At 43.2% G+C, this 27,517-nt stretch overlaps 1 protein-coding gene across 1 annotated transcript in view; it reads left to right on the top strand.

Annotated features, from left to right (window-relative positions):
• Nucleotides 1-27,245, top strand: part of DNAJC5 (DnaJ heat shock protein family (Hsp40) member C5) — a 76,118-nt gene extending 48,873 nt beyond the window's left edge. Inside the window, exons 4-6 of the mRNA XM_084854479.1 lie at nt 7,251-7,464; nt 17,734-17,905; nt 18,659-27,245. Of these exons, the coding sequence (XP_084710605.1) occupies nt 7,251-7,464; nt 17,734-17,905; nt 18,659-18,762 (490 nt within the window). The 3' untranslated portion in view covers nt 18,763-27,245. The remainder of the gene's footprint in view (nt 1-7,250; nt 7,465-17,733; nt 17,906-18,658) is intronic.
• Nucleotides 27,246-27,517: the final 272 nt, after the last annotated feature.

The following is a 27,517-nucleotide window of genomic DNA, read 5'->3' as shown; positions in this document are numbered from 1 at the left end:
AACAACCTGCTTAATAATCTTTGCCTCATGACTGGATTAATTACTTCCTATGATCTCACAGAATGTAAGAGAGGATGAAAATATGAGTTACATTCACTCATACATTTGAAAAGAGCTTAGTGGAAGGAACTTGGTTAAACTAGCCTCACTAATATTTATGTGTGACACCCTAAGATGAACATGTAGTGCCCCTTTGAAACTCTTCCTTACCCAAATTCTAAGGCTTAGCGTGTCTTTTTCTTTATAACCTTACAACATAATGTTGTTGTTGTTGTTGTTCAGTCGTTCAGTCGTGTCCAACTCTTTGTGACCCCATGGACCATAGCACGCTAGGCCTTCCTGTCCTCCGCTCTCTCCCAGAGCGTGCTCAAGTCCATATTCATTGCATTGGTGATGCTATCTAGCCATCTCATCCTCTGCCGTCCCCTTCTCCTTTTGCCTTCAATCTTTCCCAGCATCAGGGTCTTTTCTAGGGAGTTTTCTCTTCGCATTAGGTGGCCAAAATATTTGAGCTTCAGCTTCAGTATCTGTCCTTCCAATGAGCACTCAGGGTTGATTTCCTTTAGGATGGACTGATTTGACCTCCTTGCAGTCCAGGGGACTCATAAGAGTCTTCTCCAGCACCACAGTTCAAAAGCATCGATTCTTCGGCGCTCAGCCTTCCTTATAGTCCAGCTCTCACAGCCATACGTTGCTACAGGGAAAACCATAGCTTTGATTAGATGGACCTTTGTCGGCAAGGTGATGTCTCTGCTTCTTACTATGCTGTCTAGGTTGGCCATAGCTTTCCTCCCAAGGAGCAAGCGTCTTTTAATTTCATGGCTACAGTCACCGTCTGCGGTGATCTTGGAGCCCAAGAAAATAAAATCTGTCACTGCTTCCATTTCTTCCCCTTCTATATGCCAGGAAGTGATGGGGCCAGATGCCATGATCTTAGTTTTTTTAATGTTGAGTTTCAAACCAGCTTTTGCACTCTCCTCTTTCACCCTCAACAAGAGGCTCTTGAGATCTTCCTCGCTTTCTGCCATTAGGGTGGTATCGTCTGCGTATCTGAGGTTGTTGATAATTCTCCTGGCAATCTTAATTCTGACCTGTGATTCATCCAACCCGGCGTTTCTCATGTTGTACTCTGCATATAAGTTAAATAAGCAGGGCGACAATATGCAGCCTTGTTGTATTCCTTTCCCAATTTTGAACCAATCGGTTGTTCCATGTCCGGCTCTTATTGTTGCTTCTTGACCCTCATACAGGTTTCTCAGGAGACAGGTAAGGTGGTCTGGTACCCCCGTCTCTTTAAGAATTTGCCAGAGTTTGTTGTGATCCACACAATCAAAGGCTTTAGCGTAGTCAATGAAGCAGAAATAGACTTTTTTCTGGAATTCTCTTGCTTTCTCCATGATGCAGCGAATGTTGACGATTTGATGTCTAATTCCTCTGCCTCTTCGAAACCCAGCTTGTACTTCCGGTAGTTCTTGGTTCACATACTACTGAAGCCTAGGTTGTAGGATTTTGAGCATCACCTTGCTGGCATGTGAAATGAGCGCAATGGTACGGTAGTTTGAACACTCTTTGGCGTTGCCCTTCTTTGGAATTGGAATGTAAACTGACCTTTTCCAGTCTTGTGGCCACTGTTGAGTGTTCCAAATGTGTTGGCATATTGAGTGCAGCACTTTAACAGCATCATCTTTTAGGATCTTAAATAGCTCAGCTGGAATACTGTCATCTCCGCTAGCTTTGTTGTTAGTCATGCTTCCTAAGGCCCACTCTCTAGGATGTCCGGCTCAAGTTCAGTGACCGCACTATCATGGTTATCAGAGACATTAAGATCTTTCCTGTATAGTTCTTCTGTGTATTCTTGCCACCTCTTCTTAATCTCATCTGCTTCTGTTAGGTCCTTGCCTTCTTTGTCCTTGATCATGCCCATCTTTGCACAAAACGTTCCCTTGAGATCTCCGATTTTCTTGAAGAGATCTCTAGTCTTTCCCATTCTATTGTTTTCCTCGATTTCTTTGCATTGTATTTAAAAAGGCCTTCTTATCTCTCCTTGCTATTTTCTGGAACTCTGCATTCAGTTGGGTATATCTTCCCCTTTCTCCCTTGCTTTTCGCTTCCCTTCTTTCGTGAGCTACTTGTAAAGCCTCATTGGACAGCCACTTGGCTTTCTTGCATTTCTTTTTCTTTGGGATGGATTGAGTTGCTGCCTCCTGAACAATGTTACGGACCTCCGTCCATAGTTCCTCAGGTACTCTGTCTATCAGGTCTAATCCCTGAAATCTATTCCTCACCTCCACTGTATATTCATCAGGGATATGATTTAGGTCATACATGAATGGTTTAGTGGTTTTCCCTATGTTCTTCCATTTAAGCTGAAATTTTGCAACAGGAAGCTCATGATCTGAGCCACAGTTAGTTCCAGGTCTTGTTTTTACTGACTGTATAGAGCTTCTCCATCTTTGGCTGCAAAGTACATAATCAATCTGATTTCGATATTGACCATCTGGTGATGTCCATGTGTAGAGTCGCCTCTTGTGCTGTTGGAAAAGAGTGTTTGCTATGATCAGCGTGTTCTCTTGGCAAACCTCTATTAGCCTTTGTCCTGCTTCATTTTGTACACCAAGGCCATGCTTGCCTGTTATCCCGGTGATTTCTTGACTTCCTACTTCAGCATTCCAATCCCCTATGATGAAAAGGACATCTTTTTTTGATGTTAGTTCTAGAAGATGTTGTAGGTCTTCATAGAACCGATCAACCTCAGCTTCTTTGGCCTCATTGGTTGTGGCATAGACTTGAATTACTGTGATGTTGAATGGCTTGCCTTGGATTCGTACTGATATCATTCTATCATTTTTGAGATTGTACCCCAGTACTGCTTTTCCCACCCTTTTGTTGACTATGAGTGCTGCTCCATTTCGTCTAAGGGATTCTTGCCCCCAGTAGTAGATATAATGGTCACCTGAATTAAATTTGCCCATGCTTGTCCATTTTAGTTCGCTGATTCCCCAGATGTCGATGTTCAATCTTGCCATCTATTGTTTGACCACTTCCAGCTTACCTTGATTCATTGATCTGATATTCCAGGTTCCTAAACAATATTGTTCTTTACAGCATCGGACTTTCTTTTCACCACCAGACACATACATAGCTGAGTGTCCTTTTGGCCTTGGCCCGGCCGCTTCACTCTTTCTGGCACTACTTGGAAATTCCCTCTGCTCTTCCCCAGTAGTATATTGGACACCTTCCGACCTGAGGGGCTCCTCTTCCGGCGTCATCTCTTTTAGCCTTGTGATACGTTCCATGGGGTTTTCTTGGCAAGAATACTGGAGTGGGTTGCCATTTCCTTCTCCAGTGGACCACATTTTGTCAGAACTCTCCACCATGACCTGTCCGTCTTGGGTGCCCCTGCATGGCATAGCTTATGGCTTCACTGAGTTACGCAAGCCCCTTCGCCACAACAAGGCAGTGATCCATGAAGGAGATATCTAGCCCAGTCCTAAATCTCCTCATTATTTTGTAAGATAATTTTGTACCATCTTACAAAATAATGAGGAGATTTAGGACTGGGCTAGATAATTAGCCAGCTGTTTGGTCATAAATGGAGCAGTTAAACTGGGGGATCAAAGGATGCTGAAATATGACCTAGAGTCATGTTTTTTGTTTTGAACCTTAGTAGAAAACACGTTGTTTGGAATGTGCTGACCTGCAGGTGATAAAATTTTTTTAAAGTATGGCTTGAACTTCAGAGACATTTTTCTAGTTAGTAATTTCTACAAGCTAATGATACTTTAGGGTGCAATTCTATGTACCTAGACAGCGTCTGGGGGACATAGGATAGTTCAGTTTCTGGGATCCAAGGTCAGAACCAGGGGTGCAACCTCAGAACCTAGAAACTGCACTCCCCGCCCCCTTGTCGCCAGTGTGGTTCTCTCTGTCTCAGCTACATCTCCATGCTTGGAAAGGGAGTGCGATGGCAAAAAGGAGGTGGTCCTGGGGGAGGGGAGGAGACCACGGAAGCTGCTTTATACAGCTTCCCATGCGTGTCCCGTCTTCCTTCCCTCCCCGTCCCCAACGCTGCGCCTAGATGGGTGCAATCGTGGTCTGGCTGCCCTGCATTGGATACTCAGCAGCCTCCAGCTTCGGAGGCTGCTGACTACTAAATAGGACTGCGCCCTCCAAGTATAAACATTGGGGAAATTCAAACAGCAGGAATGTTCTTCCATCAGAACCCTCCTGGCTTGTGGGTCAGGAGAGGGTCTCATCTTAACTTCTGTTTTCTTTGGAATATCTCAGAAAGATCATGTGGGTAAGAGATTTTGAAATGTTTAGAAAGAGTTTGAGTATTTTTTTGCTTGCTGCCTTTAACATTGTTTGTATTTTTTTGTATGTCTTCTATGCTCTCATACTTCTTGTTCTCCTGTAAACATCATTTGATTTTTGAAGATGTAGTATATTTTTAAAGTCCTTCTCTGAATTTTTTAAAATACATATTAGCTGTTAGTACACATACTTGCTGGACTCACAGAATTAGGTGTATTTCTTTATGGAAGAGTTTACATTGCCTCATTAGCTGATCAGCTTTGTTGTTGTTCAGTCATGTCCGACTCTGTGTGACCCCATGGACCATAGCATGCCAGGCCTTCCTGTCCTGCGTTCTCTCCCGGAGTGTGCTCAAGTCCATATTCATTGCATCGGTGATACTATCTAGCCATCTCATCCTCTGCCGTCCCCTTCTCCTTTTGCCTTCAATCTTTCCCAGCATCAGGGTCTTTTCCAGAGAGTTTTCTCTTCGCATTAGGTGGCCAAAATATTTGAGCTTCAGCTTCAGTATCTGTCCTTCCAATGAGCACTCAGGGTTGATTTCCTTTAGGATTGACTGATTTGACCTCCTTGCAGTCCAGGGGACTCGTAAGAGTCTTCTCCAGAAGACTGTTACGAGTTCTTCTCTTTTGGCTTTGTTCTTCTTCTGAACAATCTGATCAGCTTAGTGTTGATCAAAATACCAAGGGCGTGAAACTTTCTCCCAAAAGGGTCAGGAACATGACCGTTGAGTACAAGATACCAGTTAAATATTTACCTACCTCTTTTAGGGTAATGCAGTATTTGCAGTGAAACTGCTAGCTGTATCTTGAGATAAGTAGAACCTGTCAGATTTCTTCAGGCTACTTTTCAGAATTCACCATTTGCAGATTGTACTGCTGAGTAATAAAATCTCTCCTAATGTATGTAGAGTAATAGGTTAAAATCATGATTTAGATTTCTTGTCAGTCCTCCACATAACATTGTTTTAAGAAGTTGTGTCTTCATCATAGCCATTTTACTGGCAATGGAGGAAGCTCCTATGACTCAGTGATGAGTCTTGTCTTGGCAATATATCTTATCTGTCAGTTTGCCACACTGAACTTTTAATCACAGCTTTTAATGGTCTTGCTTTAGAATTGGGGTGGGGGTGGGGAGATGACATTTCTAATATCTATAGCCTTAAGAAATTCACTGATGCAATGACAGTAGTCTTAACGGGAGAGTTCCAGGCGGGGGCGGGCAGGGGGAGTTTATGACGGATAAACTGCGGTGAACTGAATTTTACACTAGAGGTCAGCAGTAACCCTTTCATGATATTGACTTAGTGAGAAAGCTTTTGTCCCTTGGATTTCTGATCGAGAGAGAAAAGACTGAGTCCTAAATAATGTACTACTTTTGTATTCCCACAATGTCTCAAAATAGAAACAAATAGTTGGAGACATATGAAGAAGAGATCTGTGAGAAATCTGTCTTGAAGGGACAATTCCAGGGCAGTGTCCTCCCCGCACTCCCCCACTGCTGAAGGTTACTCAGAGAGAACTGCACTCAGACCATGGAATGACACAAGTTCTGTGGAAATTAAAGAACCAGTGGACTTTGAGGAAACATCCATAGTCAGGCTAGATTCTTGCCCACTTCACAGATCTTTCCTGCAAAATGCATATGGAGTTTGCATTGCAGCAGAATGGTTTTTCCTTTGTGGGTATCCTTTTGTGAACAGAAAGCATTACATGGAAATGTGTTTGCGTTTGTTATACCAGAATCTACTGGTGCAAGTGGGGGTGAGTGGGTGAGATTGTAGTTGGCGAGTGGGTGAGGTTCAGTTACTCTTCTTGACACAACTTTTCTTTAATATCTGTTCCAGTTACCACCATCATATTGTGTAAAATTCTTTAGGATCAGCATGGAACAGCTGCTCATCCCAACAAGATGTGGTGATTATCACTGGTGTAGCAGACTTCAGACAAATTCATGAATGGGAGATCCATCAATGGCTATTAGCCAAGATAACTAAGTGGAATTTCCATGTTCAGATGCAGTATACTTCTGTGCCCGTTGCTTGGGGGCAAACAACAGAGGAGGCTGTTGCCTTCCTGCCCAGCATGAGAATCTGGCTTCTCAGTGTGGAAATTGAATGGTAGACTAGATGGATCCTTGGTCTGATCCAGCAGGGCTGCTCTCCTGTTCTTAACAGGATGCCTTGGTAGTTATTGTGACTTATTACTCCTGCTACTTCCCCTCAGACAGTGCTTGGACTTCCTATTTCTGGTAAAGGTCTAAAAATTAACCTTCAGCTAGGAAACCTTCAACTTCACCAAGCATTTCAAACCTTTCCATTCTCAGTAACAGGACTATGGTGAATCTTAGAAGGTTTGTTAAGTCCTTAAAAATAGGATTTTGTATAGCCCTTTGAGTTTGCAAAGGACTATAGACTGGCATTTCATTTTCACCATTCCCAGGTATGATTATTTAAACGAATATGTTGCTGATTCCCCACACATACCCTTCACTTGCAAGTTCCACAGCACTGCTGCAAGTGTGCAATACATTCCTCCCCTTTTTTCTTGGAATTTTTATCCCTTAGAACCTTTTCAGGATTAACATAAACTAGGTTATTCCTGGCTGTAAATGGGTGGTAGAGAGCTTTTCCCAAACTTGGGATGTATTTAGGGCAGTCACATACTACTAGAAGGTTTTCCTCAGTAATCTATGTGGATAGTTTCATCTTTTGTTCCTCTTGACAGAAGAATTAACTGGCAAAAGTGGTTCCCTGCTTTGGGGAAGCATATATTTGAAGAGTAAGCCCCATGTGACTCTTGGGACAGATGTTTGGCAAAGGAGGTATACCTTGCAGGCTGTTAGGAGCAGACATGGGCAGAGGGTCTGTCCAGAGAAGTAGCTAATCTTAGTTTTTAGCTGGTCTTTGCTCTTCATATGGTTTCTTCTTTCCATAGGAAACTTGCATTAAAGTATCATCCTGATAAGAATCCAGATAATCCAGAAGCTGCAGATAAATTTAAAGAGATCAACAATGCACATGCGATATTGACTGATGCTACAAAACGAAATATCTATGATAAGTATGGTTCCTTGGGTCTGTATGTAGCAGAACAGTTTGGAGAGGAGAATGTGAACACATACTTTGTGCTATCCAGCTGGTGGGCAAAGGTAAGTGATGTGTGGGTTTTATTCTGGGCCTGTTCTTGGCTTAGAACAATAGTAATCCTGTGCAGTTACTGGTGGTATAACTGAATAGTTTCTTGCACTCTTGATGAATTCTATTGCCTACCCAGAAGATGTGTTGCTTTTCAAAAGAGCGATAAAGAAAATCCAGTATTTAGGCTTTCTTCAGGCAAGTTCAAACCACTTTTATGGGCCACTGGATCCCCTTCCCTCTCTCCATGTCTTGGAAAATTAGGTGTAGGATTCAGGGATTGGAAAAATATGAGGCTTATTAAATATATTTTAATTCATTAATCATACGAGTTTTAGTCAATCTATTGATCAAATCTGCTTATGGATAAAAATGTTTCTGAAGCAAGAATGTTTCTGAAGCATGCTTCCTTTTTTGTTTCTTTAAATAATGCACTCATATTGTAGCAGGCATCATCTTAGCAGAAGCATTCACTCCTATAAGAGAAGCAGAATGCCCCCTTTTAAGATGGCAGTTGCCATCTGCAATTTCATAAGTACTTCTATTAAAAGGTTTTTTTTAAAAAATCTGGTGCCCAATTATCATCATCATCATCTAATTTATATGCCGCTTTTCCACAAAAAGTGCCCAAAGCAGCTAACAAAACAGTAGTACAACAACAAAAAAGCATACCAATACATCATTATAGTTGGACCACATTTCAATCATAAACAACTCATTTCACTGATACTAACATAATAACATTTCACATTAATTACAAAGTAGGCAAAATCAAACTTTGCAACACAATATCAATTATTATCTTTCAGTAGTGTGTAAACCAGAGCCCAGTAAACTAAATCTTTCCTATGCATTAAGTCTTTAATAAATGCTATGAAATGCAACAGCTACACCAGGAAAGCAAAGTTCAGAAAATAGCAGCCAGGTTTCTTACAGCCTGCAGCAGATCTCTCCCATGCTCTACTCTCTCATGCTGATGCAGTTCTCAAGGCTCCAACAGAGATAAGGGTGGTGGTGTTCAGTCTCTTCCTCTGTGCTCTGGATGTTTCTGCTGCTCCTGGAGGCCCTGTGGTGGCTCCAGATTTATATCCAGCCACTCTGGAAACCAGGTGCTTTCAATTTTCCAATGGCAGAACTAGCCATACTCCACTCTCATGCTGGTGAAGTTCTCAATTGAAGTGAATTGGGTGTATGTGTGGCCTGAGAACTCCCAGCAGCTGTGGGCAGGAAGCTTCAGTCTGTTTCCCGCCTCCCAGCTGAGCAGAACAGAGGAAGCTGCTCCAGCTGGTCCAGGGACTACAGAAGCAAGCAAGCTCCCAGAGAGCGAGCAACCAGAGTGAGCGAACAGGGGGAGCAAACAGAAGTTGGCCAGGGGAGTTCGTCAGGGGAGGTCAAGAGGAAGGCCCCTAAGATTTTTTTAAAAATGATTTTTCTTGTAACACACACTTCCACACCAGTGGGACTCTGCTTTTAACCTCTAGTGAGTAGAGGAGCAGGCACGGGCTAGTCTAGAACAATCAGAAAGCTAGACACAAAAAGGGAAAAGAGGCTCTGGAAGGACAAGACTCTCCAGTGGTGGTGACCTGCAAGGTGTGTGCAATGTTTGTTTTCTTGCCTGAGAACAACATAGCCTACAGCTGCAACAAGTGCAAGTTGATCACACTGCTGGAAGAAAAACTAAGAGGACTGGAGTGGCGACTGTTGACCCTCCAGGGAATAAGAGAACATGAAGAGTTCTTGGATATATTGGTGGAACTACAGCAGCAAAGTGAAGACCAGAAGCCAGAAGAGCAACAGCAAGCTGAGGCAGAAGAGGAAACTGCTGAGGTGAGGAAAAATGCAGTAGAGGATATTCCTTGGAAAAGGGTGACAGTTAGGAGAAGAAGAACTAGACGCCACTCTGCACCAGTGGAAGCAGTGGAGCTGTGGAACTGATTCCAGGTCCTTGAGGATGACACTGGAGGACAGCCTGCAGAGGAAGAATTACAGGGGAACCTGCATGAGAGTGAGCAAGAGGCTGAAGGTCAGTCAAGCAGAGGCGATGAAACCCAGGCCTACAACAAGAAGAGAAGAGTAGTAGTAGTAGTGGGAGACTCCTTGCTGCGTGGGATCGAGATCCAAGTATGTCGCGAAGACCCGTGGACTCACCAGGTATGTTGTCTCCTGGGAGGACGGATTAGAGACGTGACTGAAAGGTTGCCTGCACTCATAAGGCCCACTGACAGGTATCACTTTCTTTTCATCCATGTGGGAACAAATGATACTGCCAAGCGGAGCTACAAAGAAATCACATCAGACTTTGAAGCTTTGGGAAGGAAACTCAAGAATTTTGGGGCCCAGATAGTTTTCTCATCCATCCTTCCAGTAGTTAGAAGAAGGATAGAAAGGGAAAGAAAAATACTCCGGGTGAATGACTGGCTACAAAGGTAGTGCCGACAAGAGAGATTTGGATTCTGGGACCACGGGCTATACTTCCTGGAAGATAGACTGTTGGCAAGGGACGGGTTGCATCTCACAAAGACTGGGAAGAATGTGTTTGGCCACAGCATGAAGAACTTCATCAGGAGGGCTTTAAACTGAATCCTTCGGGGAAGGGAGATGTAAAGTTGGGGGTAACAATGGATGAAGGCTCATGCACCGCAACGGAGAGAACAGCTCTAATAGCTCCCAATAATAGTCTTCACAAACATGTAGGAAGAAAGCCAGACTATGAAGCACATGGTCTTCAATGTCTATATACTAATGCCCAGAGTATGGGAAACAAACAGAACGAACTTGAACTTTTAATACAGGAGGGAAATTGTGACTTGACAGGTGTAACTGAGACTTGGTGGGATGACTCTCATGACTGGAATACAGCAATTGAAGGATATAACTTGTTCAAAAAGAACAGGAGGAACAGAAAGGGAGGTGAGGTTGCACTATATGTGAAAAATACATATCTCTGCACAGAAATACAGGAGGATGAGCATTTATTTAAAATAAATAGAGCAAAGAATAAAAGGAGATCGATAGGCGTATGGTCAAGGAACACCTAATGACTTTGAATGAGTTCAACTCTCCAGGGCCAGATGAACTGCACCCTAGAGTAATAAAGGAACTGGCAGAAGAACTCTCAGAACCGCTGTCTATTCTCTTTGAGAAATCATGGAGGACAGGGGAAGTGCCAGATGACTAGAGGAGGGCTAATGTGGTCCCTATCTTCAAAAGGGGTAAAAAGGAGGAACCTGGGAACTACAGACCAGTCATTCTGACATCAATCCCTGGGAAAATTCTGGAGCAGGTGGTAAAGCAATCCATCTGGAAGCACCTTGAAAACAATGCAGTGATTACTTGAAGCCAACATAGATTTGTCAAGAACAAATCCTGCCAGACAAATCTGACCTCATTTCTTGATCAGGTAACCTCCCTTGTGGACTGTGGGAATGCTGTGGACATCATATACCTCGACTTCAGCAAAGCTTTCGACAAAGTGCCCAATAATATCCTGATGAGCGAACTAGCTAAAAAAGGGCTAGATGAAACAACGATCAGGTGGATCCACAGTTGGCTACAGAATCAGGCTCAAAGAGTGCTTATCAGTGGGACCTTCTCAAACTGGGGAGAGGTAACGAGCAGGGTACCGCAGGGCTCAGTCCTGGGCCCAGTGCTCTTCAACATTTTTATGAATGACTTAGGGGAGGACGTGCAGGGAATGCTGATCAGATTTGCAGATGACACAAAATTGGGCGGGATAGCTAATACCTTGGAAGACAAACAGAATTCAAAGTTGTCTTGATAGACTGGAGCACTGGGCAGAAAGCAACAGAATGAAATTTAATAGGGATAAATGCCAAGTTCTGCACCTAGGAAAAAGAAAGCAAATGCACAGTTACAAGGTGGGGGATACTTGACTCAACAACACTACAAGCGAGAAGGATCTTGGAATTGTTGTCTATCACAAGCTGAATATGAGCCAACAAGGTGATGTGGCTGCAAAAAAGGCCAGTGCTCTTTTGGGCTGCATTAATAGAAGCATAGCTTCCAAATCCCAGGAAGTACTTTGTTGTTGTTCAGTCGTTCAGTCGTGTCCGACTGTTCGTGACCCCATGGACCATAGCACGCCAGGCCTTCCTGTCCTGCGCTCTCTCCCGGAGCGTGCTCAAGTTCATATTCATTGCATCGGTGATGCTATCTAGCCATCTCATCCTCTGCCGTCCCCTTCTCCTTTTGCCTTCAGTCTTTCCCAGAATCAGGGTCTTTTCCAGGGAGTTTTCTCTTCGCATTAGGTGGCCAAAATATTTGAGCTTCAGCTTCAGTATCTGTCCTTCCAATGAGCACTCAGGGTTGATTTCCTTTAGGATGGACTGATTTGACCTCCTTGCAGTCCAGGGGACTCGTAAGAGTCTTCTCCAGCACCACAGTTCGAAAGCATCAATTCTTCGGCGCTCAGCCTTCCTTATAGTCCAGCTCTCACAGCCATACGTTGCTACTGGGAAAACCATAGCTTTGATTAGACGAACCTTGGTCGGCAAGGTGATGTCTCCGCTTCTTACTATGCTGTCTAGGTTGGCCATAGCTTTCCTCCCAAGGAGCAAGCGTCTTTTAATTTCATGGCTACAGTCACCGTCTGCGGGGATCTTGGAGCCCAAGAAAGTAAAATCTGTCACTGCTTCCATTTCTTCCCCTTCTATATGCCAGGAAGTGATGGGGCCAGATGCCATGATCTTCGTTTTTTTAATGTTGAGTTTCAAACCAGCTTTTGCACTCTCCTCTTTCACCCTCAACAAGAGGCTCTTGAGATCCTCTTCGCTTTCTGCCATTAGGGTGGTATCGTCTGCATATCGGAGGTTGTTGATAATTCTCCCGGCAATCTTAATTCCGACCTCTGATTCATCCAACCCGGCATTTCTCATGATGTACTCTGCATATAAGTTAAATAAGCAGGGTGACAATATGCAGCCTTGTCGTACTCCTTTCCCAATTTTGAACCAATCGGTTGTTCCATGTCTGGTTCTTACTGTTGCTTCTTGACCCTCGTACAGGTTTCTCAGGAGACAGGTAAGGTGGTCTGGTACTCCCATCACTTTAAGAATTTGCCACAGTTTGTTGTGATCCACACAATCAAAGGCTTTAGCGTAGTCCATGAAGCAGAAATAGACGTTTTTCTGGAATTCTCTTGCTTTCTCCATGATGCAGCGAATGTTGGCGATTTGATCTCTAGTTCCTCTGCCTCTTCTAAACCCAGCTTGTACTTCCGGTAGTTCTCGGTTCGCATACTGCTGAAGCCTAGCTTGTAGGATTTTGAGCATCACCTTGCTGGCATGTGAAATGAGCGCAATTGTGCGGTAGTTTGAACACTCTTTGGCGTTGCCCTTCTTTGGAATTGGAATGTAAACTGACCTTTTCCAGTCTTGTGGCCACTGTTGAGTGTTCCAGATTTGTTGGCATATTGAATGCAGCACTTTAACAGCATCATCTTTTAGGATTTTAAATAGCTCGACTGGAATACTGTCATCTCCGCTAGCTTTGTTGTTACTAATGCTTCCTAAGGCCCTCTTGACTTCACTCTCTAGGATGTCCGGCTCAAGTTCAGTGACCACACTATCATGGCTATCAGGGACATTCAGATCTTGCCTGTATAGTTCTTCTGTGTATTCTTGCCACCTCTTCTTAATCTCATCTGCTTCTGTTAGGTCCCTGCCTTCTTTGTCCTTTATCATGCCCGTTTTTGCACAAAACGTTCCCTTGAGATCTCCAATTTTCTTGAAGAGATCTCTAGTCTTTCCCATTCTGTTGTTTTCCTCGATTTCTTTGCATTGTTCATTTAAGAAGGCCTTCTTGTCTCTCCTTGCTATTCTCTGGAACTCTGCATTCATTTGGGTATATCTTCCCCTTTCTCCCTTGCTTTTCGCTTCCCTTCTTTCGTGAGCTACTTGTAAAGCCTCATTGGACAGCCACTTGGCTTTCTTGCATTTCTTTTTCTTTGGGATGGATTGAGTTGCTGCCTCCTGAACAATGTTACGGACCTCCATCCATAGTTCCTCAGGCACTCTGTCTATCAGGTCTAATCCCTGAAATCTATTCCTCACCTCCACTGTATATTCATCAGGGATATGATTTAGGTCATACCTGAATGGTTTAGTGGTTTTCCCGACGTTCTTCAATTTAAGCCGAAATTTTGCAAGAAGCAGCTCATGATCTGAGCCACAGTCAGCTCCAGGTCTTGTTTTGACTGACTGTATGGAGCTTCTCCATCTTTGGCTGCAAAGGACATAATCAATCTGATTTCGATATTGACCATCTGGTGACGTCCATGTGTAGAGTCGCCTCTTGTGCTGTTGGAAAAGAGTGTTTGCTATGATCAGCATGTTCTCTTGGCAAACCTCTATTAGCCTTTGTCCTGCTTCATTTTGTACACCCAGGCCATGCTTGCCTGTTATCCCAGTGATTTCTTGACTTCCTACTTTAGCATTCCAATCCCCTATGATGAAGAGGACATCTTTTTTTGGTGTTAGTTCTAGAAGGTGTTGTAGTACTAGTTCCCCTCTACTCAGCACTGATTAGGCCTCATCTGGAGTACTGTGTCCAGTTCTGGGCACCACATTTTAAGAAGGATGCAGACAAACTGGAGAGGGTTCAGAGGAGGGCAACAAAGATGATCAGGGGACTGGAAACAAAGCCCTATGAAGAGAGCCTGCAAGAACTGGGCATGTTTAGCCTTGAGAAGAGAAGACTGAGGGGAGAGATGATAGGAGTGTTCAGGTACTTGAAAGGTTGTCACAGAGAGGAAGACCAGGATCTCTTCTCCGTCATCCCAGAGTGCAGGACACGGAATCATGGACTCAAGTTCCAGGAAGCCAGATCCCGGCTGAACATCAGGCAAAACGTCCTGACTGTTAGAGCAATACGACAATGGAACCAATGACCTAGGGAGGTGGTGGGCTCTCCCACACTGGAGGCATTCAAGACGAGGTTGGACAGCCACCTGTCAGGGATGCTCTGACTTGGATTCCTGCATTGAGCAGGGGGTTGGACTTGATGGCCTTGTAGGCCCCTTTCAACCCTACTATTCAATGATTCTATGATTCAATTAATAATGATTAAAAAATTAATAAGCTGGTTTAATTACAACCATAACAAAATATGGATTCTGGGGCAAAAAGCAAAATTGATTTTAGTAATATTCCATGAGTTTCAGTCTTTAAAATATGGTGTCTTGAAAAACCTAGAATGCTTTTGTAGGCTCTGTGTGATATGAAAAACATGACTCAGTTAAGTCTACTGCACAAAAAGGTTTTGTGGTCTTTTAGCATTTAAAACTCTGGTATGTTTTGCCATACTTCTAAGTCCCTTAACTTGTTTTTTTTAGTATGCTGGTTTCCCGTTTTGATGAATCAGCCACAGTTACATTTCCTTTCGTCCTGGTTTCTTTGCCTTGAGAGAGAAGCTGTTTGAGCACAGTGTATCAGAAAACTGGGTAGCATATGGGAAATAGAAACTGCTCTCTAAGCTAGCAGTTCTGAAATGAGAAGCCCTTGCCACCATGTTGTACAATGCCAAACATTTGAGGAGGTAGCTCAACTTCTCTTAGCGCTTGTGGGTGCATCTTAGATGTATTAGGTTAGACTTTAGGTAATAAAATTATTAAGAAGCCATACACTGAGACAGCTGATCAACACTAATAGTACTAATAGGTTCATAAGCTTTTTTAAATTAAAAAATGTAATTTAATTTATTTAATAGATTCAGTATCCTGCCCTTTAGGTTGGCTTACGCAGTGATGTCCTTTACTTCATTTCAAGACATACTAACTCGCAATTCTACCCTGTGTGGGCAGTTTCATAGGAACACCTTATGTGATTGTGAAGGGGCGGGGTGGAAAGGTCATCTTTTGATGGTGTCACCACTGCAAAATGGTGTTTGAAAGTTTGGGCAGTGACAATAGGCCAACAGTTAAAACACATCAAGGCTTTCTTAAATTGAGCAGCTGTTAAATTAGATTGTAGTGCAAAAGATTTTGAGAAAACTTGTTTGGATCTGTTCTGTTCTGGTTTCAGGCCTGGTTTTGGGACAGAATCAGCCTTGATAAATCAGCCTGCTTTGTCAGGAGAGAGACAGGGGGAGTGCAACCCTGTTGATTCTCCTTGATTTCTCAGTGGCTTTTGATGCCATCGACCATAGTATCCTTCTGGACCAGATTTGCAGTTTGGGGATAAGAGGCACTGTGTTGGAGTGGTTCTGCTCCTACCTGCAGCACCGATTTCAGAGAGTTGCATTGGGTGACTGTATGTCCCCCTGCCCCCGGCATTTTTACTATGAGGTACCACAGCACCTTGTCCCCATGCTATTTAATTTCCATATGAAGCCACTCGGAATGATCAGTAGAAGATCTACGGCATGGTGTCGTCGGTATGTTGATGACGACACCCAGCTTCATTTGTCTGTGACATCTGAGTCGGGTGCGGTTGTGCAAGTCCTGGATCAGTGGCTGGAAGCAGTTTAGGGCTGGATGAGGGCAAATAGGCTGAGGCTGAATCCTGACAAGATGGAGGCTCTGTGGGAGGATGGTTTCCATGCCCAGGAATTAGGCAGGTTACATGTTCTGGACAGGGTTGAACCTGAAGGATCAGGTTCGTATCTTGAAGGTATTCCTTGAACCATCTCTGTCACTGGAGGCCCAGGTGGTAACTTGGAGTGCCCATTTCGGTTGGTATGGTAGCTGTGGCCATTCCTGGAGTCTGGCCACAGTGATCCATGCAACCTCAAGATAGGATTACTGTAATGTGCTTGATGGGTCTTCCTTTGACACTGGTCTGAAAACTGCAGGTAATGCAAAACTTGGTGGCTAGTTTGCTGAGTGGGGCAGCCTATCGTGAGCATGTTATACTTTCACTCAGAGAACTGCTCTGGCTGCCAGTACGTTACTGGGCCAAGTTCAAAGTGATGTTGATATATAAGGCCCTAAACAACTTGGGACTGAGTTACCCAAGGCAGCCCCTTCTCCCACGTCAACCTGCCCGTTCACTGAGCTCTAGAGATGAGGGCCTCCTGGTTGTTCAGTTGCCTCCACAAATACATCTTATGGCAATCAGGGGGAGGGCCTTTTTGACTGTAACCCCCCACCGTGGAATTCTCCCCCCCCCCAAGTCTGACAGGCTCCAAACCTGATGGTGTTTTGATGCCTGTTGAAGATGCACTTGTTTAACCAAGTATTTGCTTACTTTAATGTCTAGCTTTATTAGATTTTCTGTTTTATTGTGGATTTTTGTCTCAGTTTTAATTGTTGCTTTAATCGGTATTGTGCACTGTCCTGGATTTTGTTGATGAAGGGCAGTATATATAAATTTTAAATATATAAAGAAACTGTATGCTTAATGAAAAAAGAGACCAAGCACTATTGTTATGCTATAACTGAGGCACTCTTGCATTTTCTCCTCTGACCTGTTGCCCTCTGTGGAAGGATCACTCTTGAGAAAATGCCATCAGCTGGTGGGATATGGGGGTGGAGCTCTTTATTTCAAGAATATCTGTAGCTTTGTGATCCAGTCCAGCAACGTTTGGCTCTTAATCTATGGCCAGATCATTCCCACCAGTCTGCTCTTCTTCCAGGAAACATCCATGAGCCTCAGCGTGTTCATTTCCCCTTCAACAGCCTTCCCCAACCTGACACCTTCCAGATGTGTTGTACTTCAGCTGCCATCATCCCCAGCCAGTATGCCTAATGGCAATGCTGTCTGGGGATAGTGGGAGTTTTGTACAGTACATCTGGAGGGGGCCTTGTTGGGGAAAGTTGTCTTAGAAACTCCACACGGAGATGGTGCCAGACCAATAGCAGCACAAGGCCAAATTAGAAATGGGTCTTGAGGAGTTGCATGGAGCCACAAGGCAATGGGGAGAGGGCCTGAGGTGGCCATTTGACTGAGGGATTCCCATCCTATTTTAGATTCTCTGCTGGGGTGTTCTTTGCACAGGAGGGTGCATGCTGCTTACATTTAAGATGCTATTTTCAGCTTTTGTATCTGGTTTCTAGCCCCCACTCGGCCATGGAAGCTCACTGGGTGACTTTGGGCCAGTCACAGACTCTCAGCCCAACCCACCTCACAGGGTTGCTGTTGTGAGGATAAAATGGAGAGGAGGAGGATAATGTAAGCCGCCTTGGGTTCCTTGCGAGAGGGAAAAAGGCGGGGTATAAATGCAATAAATAAATAAATAAACAAACAAACGGAGTCGGTGTTCATCATCTCAGTATCAGAGGTGGCTTTTTGTACTGGTTGTATATACAGTCCCTTTCTTTTGTGCAGGCGCTGTTTGTGTTCTGTGGGCTCATAACAGGCTGCTACTGCTGCTGCTGTCTCTGCTGTTGCTGTAACTGTTGCTGTGGAAAGTGTAAACCAAAACCCCCTGAAGGAGAAGAGCAGGAATACTATGTCTCCCCTGAAGACTTGGAGGCACAGCTACAGTCAGATGAGAGGGGTAAGTCTTGGCACTCCAGATCAGCTATAGAAGAGATGTCTAAAGATCACAAGTTCAAAAAAGGAAAGGAGGAGATTTTTGTGAGGTTTAAACTGCAACTTATCAGGAGGCACCCAGTGCTGCAAAGTTAAATTTTTAAGGATTGACTTCATGAAGACTACCAGATATCCTCCTGTATGAAGCAGTGGTGTGGTCAGCTACTGTGCAAGGCATGATTGTCTAAAGGCACTCAGTGGCATGCTTAAGTTCAAATTAAATGAGTTGGCTTGGTCTTACGTAGAAAGGCAAATAGTGTATTTGTTAATTTGGTTAGCAGTATGAAAGCCCCCCCACCCCCCATTATCATAAATGAGTTTTTGGTTATTGTATGAGACCCAAGAGCTAAACATATACTATTTAAATAATTAAATGAAATACTTCTGTTGTTTTGAAATTGATGGAGAAATAATGAACCAAGCCAGTATCTCTGGGAGAAGGAAGTCTTGTAGAAATTACAGCCACACGGAAGTCTAACTGAGCTTTTCAGATAACCCACAAATGACATTGCGCTCTCCTGCTGCCTGCACATATCTACATTGGTCCATTGTAACCTCAAGGAGTAATAAAATTGTAGAGTTGCAACCTTGCTGGTTGCCTAGAAGCAGCTCCTATGTGCCATTGGCAAGTGGCTTTTAACAAGCTTGGTCTAACTATATCATCTCTTCTTAGCAATTTGAGGAAATAATTCTAAGAAAGATGTTTTGTATTTTTCAGAGACCTCCGATACACCTATTGTGATACAGCCAGCCTCAGCCACAGAGACGACCCAGCTCACAGCAGACTCCCACCCCAGCTACCATACCGATGGATTTAACTAAGTTAAGGAAGCACTGTTAACTAGAATGGATAAGAATAAATAACATGGCCAATCCAGCACTAGAATCATGGACATTAGAAATAGAATATGGGGAGGGGAGACGTTCTGCCACAATATGAAGGCAGCCTCCAACCTGCTGAGAATATTTTGTAATCCCTTCGCCTTTTGTCACCTTCAGTGTCGTATCTTGATGATACATGGAAGTACTGTAGCATGCAGTATTTAAAGCAGTTTAGCTTTGGTCTTTTTTTGTTTCCTTTTTTTAAAAAATAGCATGTGTGGAGTTTACGTTATAAACGTCTTTGTGTTGTAATGTATTGAGGAGTTATCACGACGAGTGTGATGGATACATTCTGCATTTTAAGCAGTGATACCAGCCAAAAAACAATGAGCATTTTTCAAAGAGCGTTAACTCTGTCACAGAAGCCACCACGCTTCCGTACAGTCGAGCTACGAGCATCACTTGAAGGCTGCTGTTCATCATCCACTTGATAGCAACTAAGATTTCCAATATTTTCCCACCTGTCCCTTCACTCCTTGCATCTATTTGTCAACAGGCTTACCTTGAAAAATGCTGATGTTGCAAGGAAGGGAGTTTTAAAACAAATTGCTGTTTTCTGGAAATCTTCCCCCGCGTTTCTGTTTCTTCAGACTATAATCTGACAGTCAGCTGCTTTATAGTTAAGAAAGTCTTGTGTAGGAAAGGGCCAAAATGTGGGTTTTGCCACAAAACCAGATGTTACTTGAATGATCTCTCTGCATTTTAAATTTAAGTGCACACTACTTTTGTTCAAATTTAATCATTCCCTGCACTATTTATAATCAAATATTGCCGATTTTTAAATTGTGCATGAACATGAAAACCTGAAACTCGTGTATGTTCTCATTGTCTAGCTTGAATGAAGTCGAAGTAAATAAATAGTCAAGAGCAAATTTTAGATTTCTGTTGTTTGAATATACATTGTTTTGACAATTTTCACAAGCAGCTCTTAAAAAACAACAACACTAAGGTAAGGGCCACTTTACAAATTATGTATTCTAGATTTACACCTAAGATTACTTTTAATATATACTATAAAAAATCTCTAGTGTGACTGCAGCTAACACATCTCATATAGATACACCATCAGGGAACTGGGATTGGCTGTGGCTCCCTGCTGGGTGTAATATGCTCAGTGGCAAACATGGCTTTGCTGCTGTGTGATAAAGAAACAGACCTAAGTTGACTGCGGTTCAAGTCAACAGAGTTCTGTGCATGGAGCTGAGAAACCTAAATCCTGAATCTGTTGCTGGATTCATTTGTGTAGCTGCCTAGAACAGGTTCAATCATTTCTCTGCCTCAGTTCTCTCTTTGTAAAATAGAAGTGGTAAGACTGAACTGCCCTAACCTTTGTGCAGTGCTTTACACACTTAAAGTTCTGCATGATTGATTAATTAGTATTGCTAAATGGCTGTCAACAAACAAACCACTTCTGTTTCCTTGTATCTCTCTGATGAAATGTTTTGCACTTCTTGTTCTCTTTTAGATATGTTCCTTTTTGGTTAGGCTCTCCCCTTCCCCTTCTCCCCCTCCAATGATAAATTTAGAGTGAACACTTTCAAAGGATTTCCCTCTCTGATGGGGGGGAAAATCATGAATGGAAATTGTGTGTGTGTGTGTGTGTGTGTGTGTGTGTGTGTGAATGCAGTGGGCGTTATGAAATTTCCTAAGATATCCCAGTAATGTTTACTGTCTACTTTTGTGTTTTGCTTGTTCAGTCTCACTTCTGAAAGTGTTAGATTTATTAATAAAGGCATCACCCAGGGACACTCTAGGCTTTGGGGGCTGCTGCTGCTTGCTTTCTGGCGCTCAGAGCACTTTGCCTCCCCCCTCCCCCCTTTTAGTGTCTCTTCTCTTACAAATATTTGGAAGTAGCTGAAGCTGGATCTACATTTGCAGCAGGCTCAGGTGGTGGAGTGGGCTGTATCATTTCAGATTCCAACAATTTGAATGCTCCCTGGTGTGTGCGTGTATGGTGGGGTGGCGGGGGTGGGGAATTTATTGCAGAAAGAAGACTAGCACATCAGGGAGAGAGAGAGTTCTAGTCAAGCCCTTTGCCTGTTCTGCGGGTTTTCTATTTTTAGGGAGTTTTTAACATAAGAGAGCACTGAAAAATGTCTGCAGGCTCGTATGGTATAGTCCACTCTGCCATCTCAGCATTCCATGGTCTCAGTCTGTAGTATGTCTTAATGAGGCTTAACTTCCTTTAATTCTACATTCCTTTTAGGGCACTTCTATATGGCTTTTCCCCCACAAGCTGGTGCACTTTCTCTGGAGGAATCTGGTTATTTCCCCTCAACAGACCTGAAAGGAAGTTTGAGGAGTAACAGGGAAGAATTTGAAATCATGTTAAACATGTGGACCAAAACTTGTTTGAAAGCCGAGTAGCTCTTTTGTTCCTCCCCTTTTCCAAAGGTTTCCTCTATTGCATGCACATCTGTCTTCAGCCAGGCAGAAGGCCACTATTTAACATTTGGATGAATTACTAGCACAGCACAATATTAAAACTGGCACTTTGATATTATACTGTTAGTTTTTAGCTAAATACTCTGGACAGCACGGTACTTTAATGAACCCTGGATTCACTTGCATGATTCAAGTTCACCTCTTCCAGACTTGCATCTGTCTGTATGCAAAATCGAGCATGTCATGCATAGCTGGTGCCTCTAACTAGGTTTTACTGTATGCAAAACCAAGCATGTCATGCATAGCTGGTGCCTCTAACTTAACATCCACCCACTCTAGGGGGGAAAGATGTATGTATCTGGACTTGAAAGCCCTGAGCTACCTTACCGAGCACAATCTGGAATATGGAGGATGACTTTGTAATGGCTAGTAAGAGTTTATATGGCAGAGTGTCTAAAAATTACGTGTGATATCAACTGTGCTCCTGTTAAGCTTCAGTCCTGTTTTTAACATGCCTAAAGTTGACCACATGAGATTGATATCATGAATCCAAAATGTAACATCTAGTGAAAAACTAGGGCCATGATAGGCATGAGCTTGTTTTTTATGTCATTCTTCACCAGTTCTGTGTATTAACTTTGTTCCCTACACATTTATACTTCCAAACCAATTTGTTGCCATTGGCAACAAACTGCTTTAATCTCTAGCATAGTTAATCGGCTTACAAAATGCTATTTTAATGCAATTCCAGTGCATTTCCTCCTTTTCTTCTGACTCTTCCACTCCTGAGTTTCTGTGATAATTTAGGGTAGACCAGTAGGTTAATCAGTTGATGCTCTTGTTTAATGATTTCATAAGCATTCCAGTAGTTATGTGTGGTAGAAACATATGATTTCTGCGGGTAATATTGCAAGCCTTATTGTTTTAGGTCATTTGTCCTGTAGGTTTTCATTACACTGACACTTGTTCTAAATAACCCATAATTACTTGGATAAAGTGCCAGGATGAAGGAGCATGATATGGTTTTAAACGCAGTCTCTGTTCCTAACTTTGTGACACTGGACATGGGAAATTTGGGCTCTTTCACAGTCTATATGCTGATAATAGAGTTTTAAAATGAAGCCAAGATTCAAATTCCTAATAGTTCTATCTTTGGCTCAAGACAGGCAATAGTTTATCAAAAAACTGAAAGTGGCTTGCGAAAAGTTTCACTTCCATGGTGTGTACACACTTCTTAAGTCCTCCTGTGGCAGCCTCTAATCTAACAGGATTTACGGGTTTTTGAAAGCATACCAAAGCCATTTTACAAAAGGTGAAAGTAGGGGGCGAGTGTACATGCCATGAGCAGTGAGTCTTCTTTCAAACTGCCTTCAACTCTGGAGCGTGCGCACACGCACACACACGACTTAACAGCAGATTATCCTTCAATCTGTTTTAGTATTGTCAAAAGCAGTAGGCCATGCCAATTGAAATAAGTGTTGCATGGTTTTGTGATGGGCATAAATAATATCCAAAGCTGCTTCAAGCCCAGAACCACCCACTTCGTTGTGCATTGTGGCCAAACCAAATCCTAGCTCTGTCTTTGGCTAAATTGAGCTTCCAGGGACATGAATATGTGAGCTACAGAGCACAAACGCATGCGCACGCATGCATGTGCACGTACACACGCTCACCCCAAAATAAATATGGCTTTTTCATTTAGAGGCTACAATGAGCTAGTGAGAATCAAGGCAGGAACATAAAATGGGTAATGAACTTTTAAAAAGTTGATTGACACGGGCTTTCATCAGAATGTTCAGTGCCAATCTATGTGAAGCTTGAACCTCTGCAGCATTATTCTGTGCTTAAATGTGTTGCCAGCTCATTAAATTTGTGTTTCCATTTTTCTTTAAGTGATGTTAAATTTCTCAAGCTTTTTATTAGTTGGCCCATCTCACTCACAAATGGCATTCAGGGTGCTAGGTGTGTTAACAGGTGCTATTTTAACCTCCGGTCATACTGCCCAACCTTTAAACCACTTATGCTAGTTAGGGGAGAATCCACATAACTTCTCACAGTACAAAGAGTTTTATGGGCTATAGTTTTCATTACCTAGGATTTGGAAGAAATGCAACCTGAGAAACATGCTGGGCTTTTTGCTGGTTGAGCTCCTAGACTTCCTATTAAATCATGCTGAACCATGGGCTTTCATCTGGAAAACCGATACTTCAGCATTGACTCCCCCTGCCCGCCCCCCCGGCCCATCTGCACCCCTCTCCCAGTTCAGCAGTATCCCTGGAAGGTGCTCTCTTGTCTGAAAATGTATCATGGATGAGCTGCTTAGATGTAATTGCAAAAGAGAAGGCCTTTCTGAGAAAATACCTTTCTCAGAACTAGTAACTACAGCATGTTATATTTTCAAACACCGAAGTGCCTTGTACAAACAGTGCTGGGTTTGGAAAACCTGTCCCTTGGGAACCAATTTAAAAAATTATATTCCATTCCAAATGAGTTTCACATTCCCTCTGCAGCAGCTGCTGTTGAAGTGATAGCAGACCTGTTTGCACGACACGACAGCCCACCATGGCTTAATTTAGCTGTGGGGACACTTGTGTCATGCCAGGTGCCATTTTGCATGGCACCCGTGGGCACCCGGCTTACCGTGGCTTGTCATGTTGTGCGAACCTGGGTGGCATGGCTTGTTGGGAGTAGCCAGCAACCCAACAACAGCCCATAGAATGTTTGAGGGTTGCTGCCCACACCAACAAGCCATGCCGCCTGGGTTCGCATGATCTGACAAGCCACAGTGGCGAGGGCAATTAAGTAGCGAGGGCAATTTGTGTCAGCAAATTTGTCATCAGCAAATTTGTGTCAGGAAATTTGTGTCAAAATTTCCCCAGCATGTGCAGCGGGGGAAATAAGCCATTGTGGCTTATTTCTCCCATTGTGATTGTGTGAACTCAGGCATTCTCTTTCTTCCTTGTAATGTGAAATTCCTTTCCTGTTCTGCCCACACCCCGAAAAGCTAGAGAGTAGTTTGGTGCAACGAATGAGAAGAATGCAGCCATCCTTTGTATGGGGCTAAGGGGCATTGTGCCTATGAATGTTAAATAATTTTCATGGGCAATATATTTAGGAAGCTATTGTGTTTTATCTGTGTGTGTGTGTGTGTGTGTGTGTGTGTGTATATCCCTAAACACCCTTTCAGCTTTTGTGCATAGATTTTTTTTTTGGCCATTTCTGAAGTTTCCAAGAGCCATGACCCATCTTCTAGCATAGTACATTAAAAAAAAAAAAACTGCTTTAGATAACAGCACTCATAGTGGTCAATAAAATGTGATTCCACCCCCCCCCCCAATGAAATTTCAGCATGCGGTAACATATAATGAGAGACGTGCAGTCAATGCAACGGTGTTGTAGAGGGCCTGCAGTGAATAAGCACCTCTTGTGACTGATCTGATCTGTAGTATAGGTAGAATTGGGAACCTGACTTCTGGCCTGTTTTTAAGGGCTGCCTGCAGCAATGATGTTTCCTGCAAGCACTTTGGTGTGCCCAACAGCAAAGGTCCAAAGCATGGACAACAGAGCCATGTCCTTAAATGCAATTTAAGTTAATTAAATTAATTAATTAATTCCTTAACTGCAATTCCCATCATCCCTCACTGTTGGCTGTGCTGGTTAGGACTGATGGGAGTTGGAGTCCAACAGCTTCTGGAGGGACACATGTTCCTCACCCCTGTCCTAAAAGAAGACAGGGAAGTTAGCAAAATCCTAGAGGCAACAAGTTGTTCCTGGCATAGTTATGATTTGTATAGGTTGGTGTGAAAAAGTTGGGGCGGGGGGCTCTTGTACTATTTGTCAATAATTAGGGGCATGAAGCGGTGGAAAGCCTCCAAGCTACTTCTGAAGGCAGTTGGTCTAGTGGCATGGAGGTCAGTGTAGCATGGGGGATTGTAAGGTGGGTGTGCTGGATTGCTGTGGTTCTTGTCTGGTGGTAATTTGGCCTTTCAGCAATAAACAGGGGATCTTTCAGCCAGAAACAGGGGAGGAAGCGCAGCACTGTCACCCCCCGCCCCCCGGGTCGAAACTCCCTCATTTTGATCTGCATGAAGGCAGCAAGGTGTTGATGGAGGTAGCAGATCAGAGTTTCATGTTCATATAGAACAGGGAGATGTTGGAGGACATGTGGCTGTTTTTGTTAACAGGGAAATGTCCTTTAAACTTGCATGGATTTTTGCTGGAAAAATTGGGCCTTCCCCCTCAGAGTCAGTATGGAGGGCTGAAGTTTATAGAGAAGAATATATGTGATTGGTTCTTTGAAGACCCTGAAAGTAGGCATTGGAGAGACGGCCACGCCCTGCTAGATGAAGAATACAAGCTGCCCCCTCCCTCCGGGAACCCTTGTTGTCTTCACATTCTCTCCTGTGTGTCCCCCCAGTGCCACTGTCTAATATGTAGCCCCAAAATGGCACATGGTGTTTTTTTTCTATTTTGCTGAAGGCAATCAGCATAACAGTTTAACTGTATAGTGCAGGTCACGCAACTTGTTTCGGTTCTGATCTTTTGAGGCAATTTTGTTTATCTGTGTCTGTATGTTGTAGGTTCATGGGTGTGCGTGCGTGCGTGCGTGTGTGTGTGCCAGTGAAATAAACCTGGAGATCTGCCACACTTCAAAAGCTTTAGATGTTACGTTTTCCTTGTTGGGTGTGCGCATCTCTGTGTGCGTGTCTCATTGTTCAGCTGCCATTATTCCATTCATTCTTGTATCTTCTCCTCCCACCCCTGCTTTTTATTTGGGAACTTTTTTTTTTTAAGTAGCTATCACTCGATTCAAGGCAGCCTCTTCTTGCATATGAGTAAGGAGTTAGGATGAACTGAGGCACAGTCAGTCAGTGCTCCTCTTCTGCAGCTTCTGTTCATTTCAGTGAAGATTCCAAGTCCCGCTGAAATGAACCAAGGCTCCGTAACAGCGATGTTTGGTAGATTCCATCGTTGACTTACTGTTGATTTTTACTAGATTTTATTGTGGCCTCTTCTGAAGTCTGTGCGACCTGAAGATGTAACAAGAGTTTCATTTTGCACTTGTACTTGCGGGATGGGAGAAGGGAAAAATCCAATGTGTTTAGAAAAAAAAGTTAGTTGTAAAAAAACAAAGTATAAATGCATTTGAAAAGCAATGATATATAAATATATATATACATAGAATATATATATTTTGTTATGTTACTTAAAGGATCATCCTTTAAATTGTATGTAAGTAGCTGTGGCTGTCTGAACTTTGTGGATTGTTAACACTCGCAAGTACTGAGCTCCTGTACATACCTACAGTTCAAGCAGAAGGAATTATTTTATGTTTTAGCATGGTAATTTATGTATTGTATGTCTGAATAGGAACTTAAAAATAAAAAAATAAAGACTGCTAAATTATCAGAAACCAAGGTTGTAAAATAAATGTTTTCAAGGCAACCCCCCCTTCCTTGATTTGCCTTTTTTTTTTCCTTTTAAGTCTTGAAATATATTAAAGCCTTTTCTGCTTTTAGCCAAAATGCTGTGAATTGAGGAGGAAGAAATCAAGCAATGGAGTCAGAGTCTATCTTATGTAATTGGAAGTGCTGAAAAATTTAGCTGTAGACCTGAGCAACTGTGGGAGGGTTGCAGCCTTTGGACACATACCATCTTGCATAGAGTTGCCACACGAAGTTCAGCGGAAACATCTGAGGAATTTTGAGGGAAGCCAGATGTTTCAGTGAAACTAGCGCAGTTCCTCTGGGGGAGGTTTGCGTATCCCTCTCCCCGAGCAAGCCTAATTGAAAGTACGTTCCTTGCACTGGAGCACACTTGGGCTTTCGCATGGTTCCCCTTAACTTAAATGGGGCTTGCTTGGGAGGTGTTTTTTGGTACATTCAGCCATGATCTGTCTCAAGTGAATGAAAGAAATTGTGTTTCCAACCTGCTGTCTATATAGCTGGTTTTCCATTCTCCTCTCAGCAATGAGTATCTCAAAGCTTGCCTCCATATTGGCCTCACACCACCAGAATGTTGGTCAACAGGATACACCATCGATTTACACATCTGGGGGGCAGCGGGTTGGGGAAAGCTTGGTGAGCATAGATTTGGCTGGGCATCTTCTACTCTTAAGAAGCTGACCTGGGGCCAGGGGGTGGGTGGGAAATGCAAGTGTGGAAGGAAGGAGCAAAGTCCTTTGCTGCTCTGCAGCTCCCCATATCTTTCCAACCTCTCTTGCTGCAAGTAAATGTCTTACCTGAAATAACTGCTGTTCCTATTCTTTTACAAGAATTAGACTTGGAACACAAGGTTTCTACATATTTTG

This window comes from Heloderma suspectum, chromosome 4, assembly GCF_057233095.1.
Source record: "Heloderma suspectum isolate Gila_16-S chromosome 4, 16-S_ref, whole genome shotgun sequence".
NCBI lineage: Eukaryota > Metazoa > Chordata > Lepidosauria > Squamata > Helodermatidae > Heloderma > Heloderma suspectum.
This window is presented reverse-complemented; position numbering and strand designations above follow the sequence as displayed.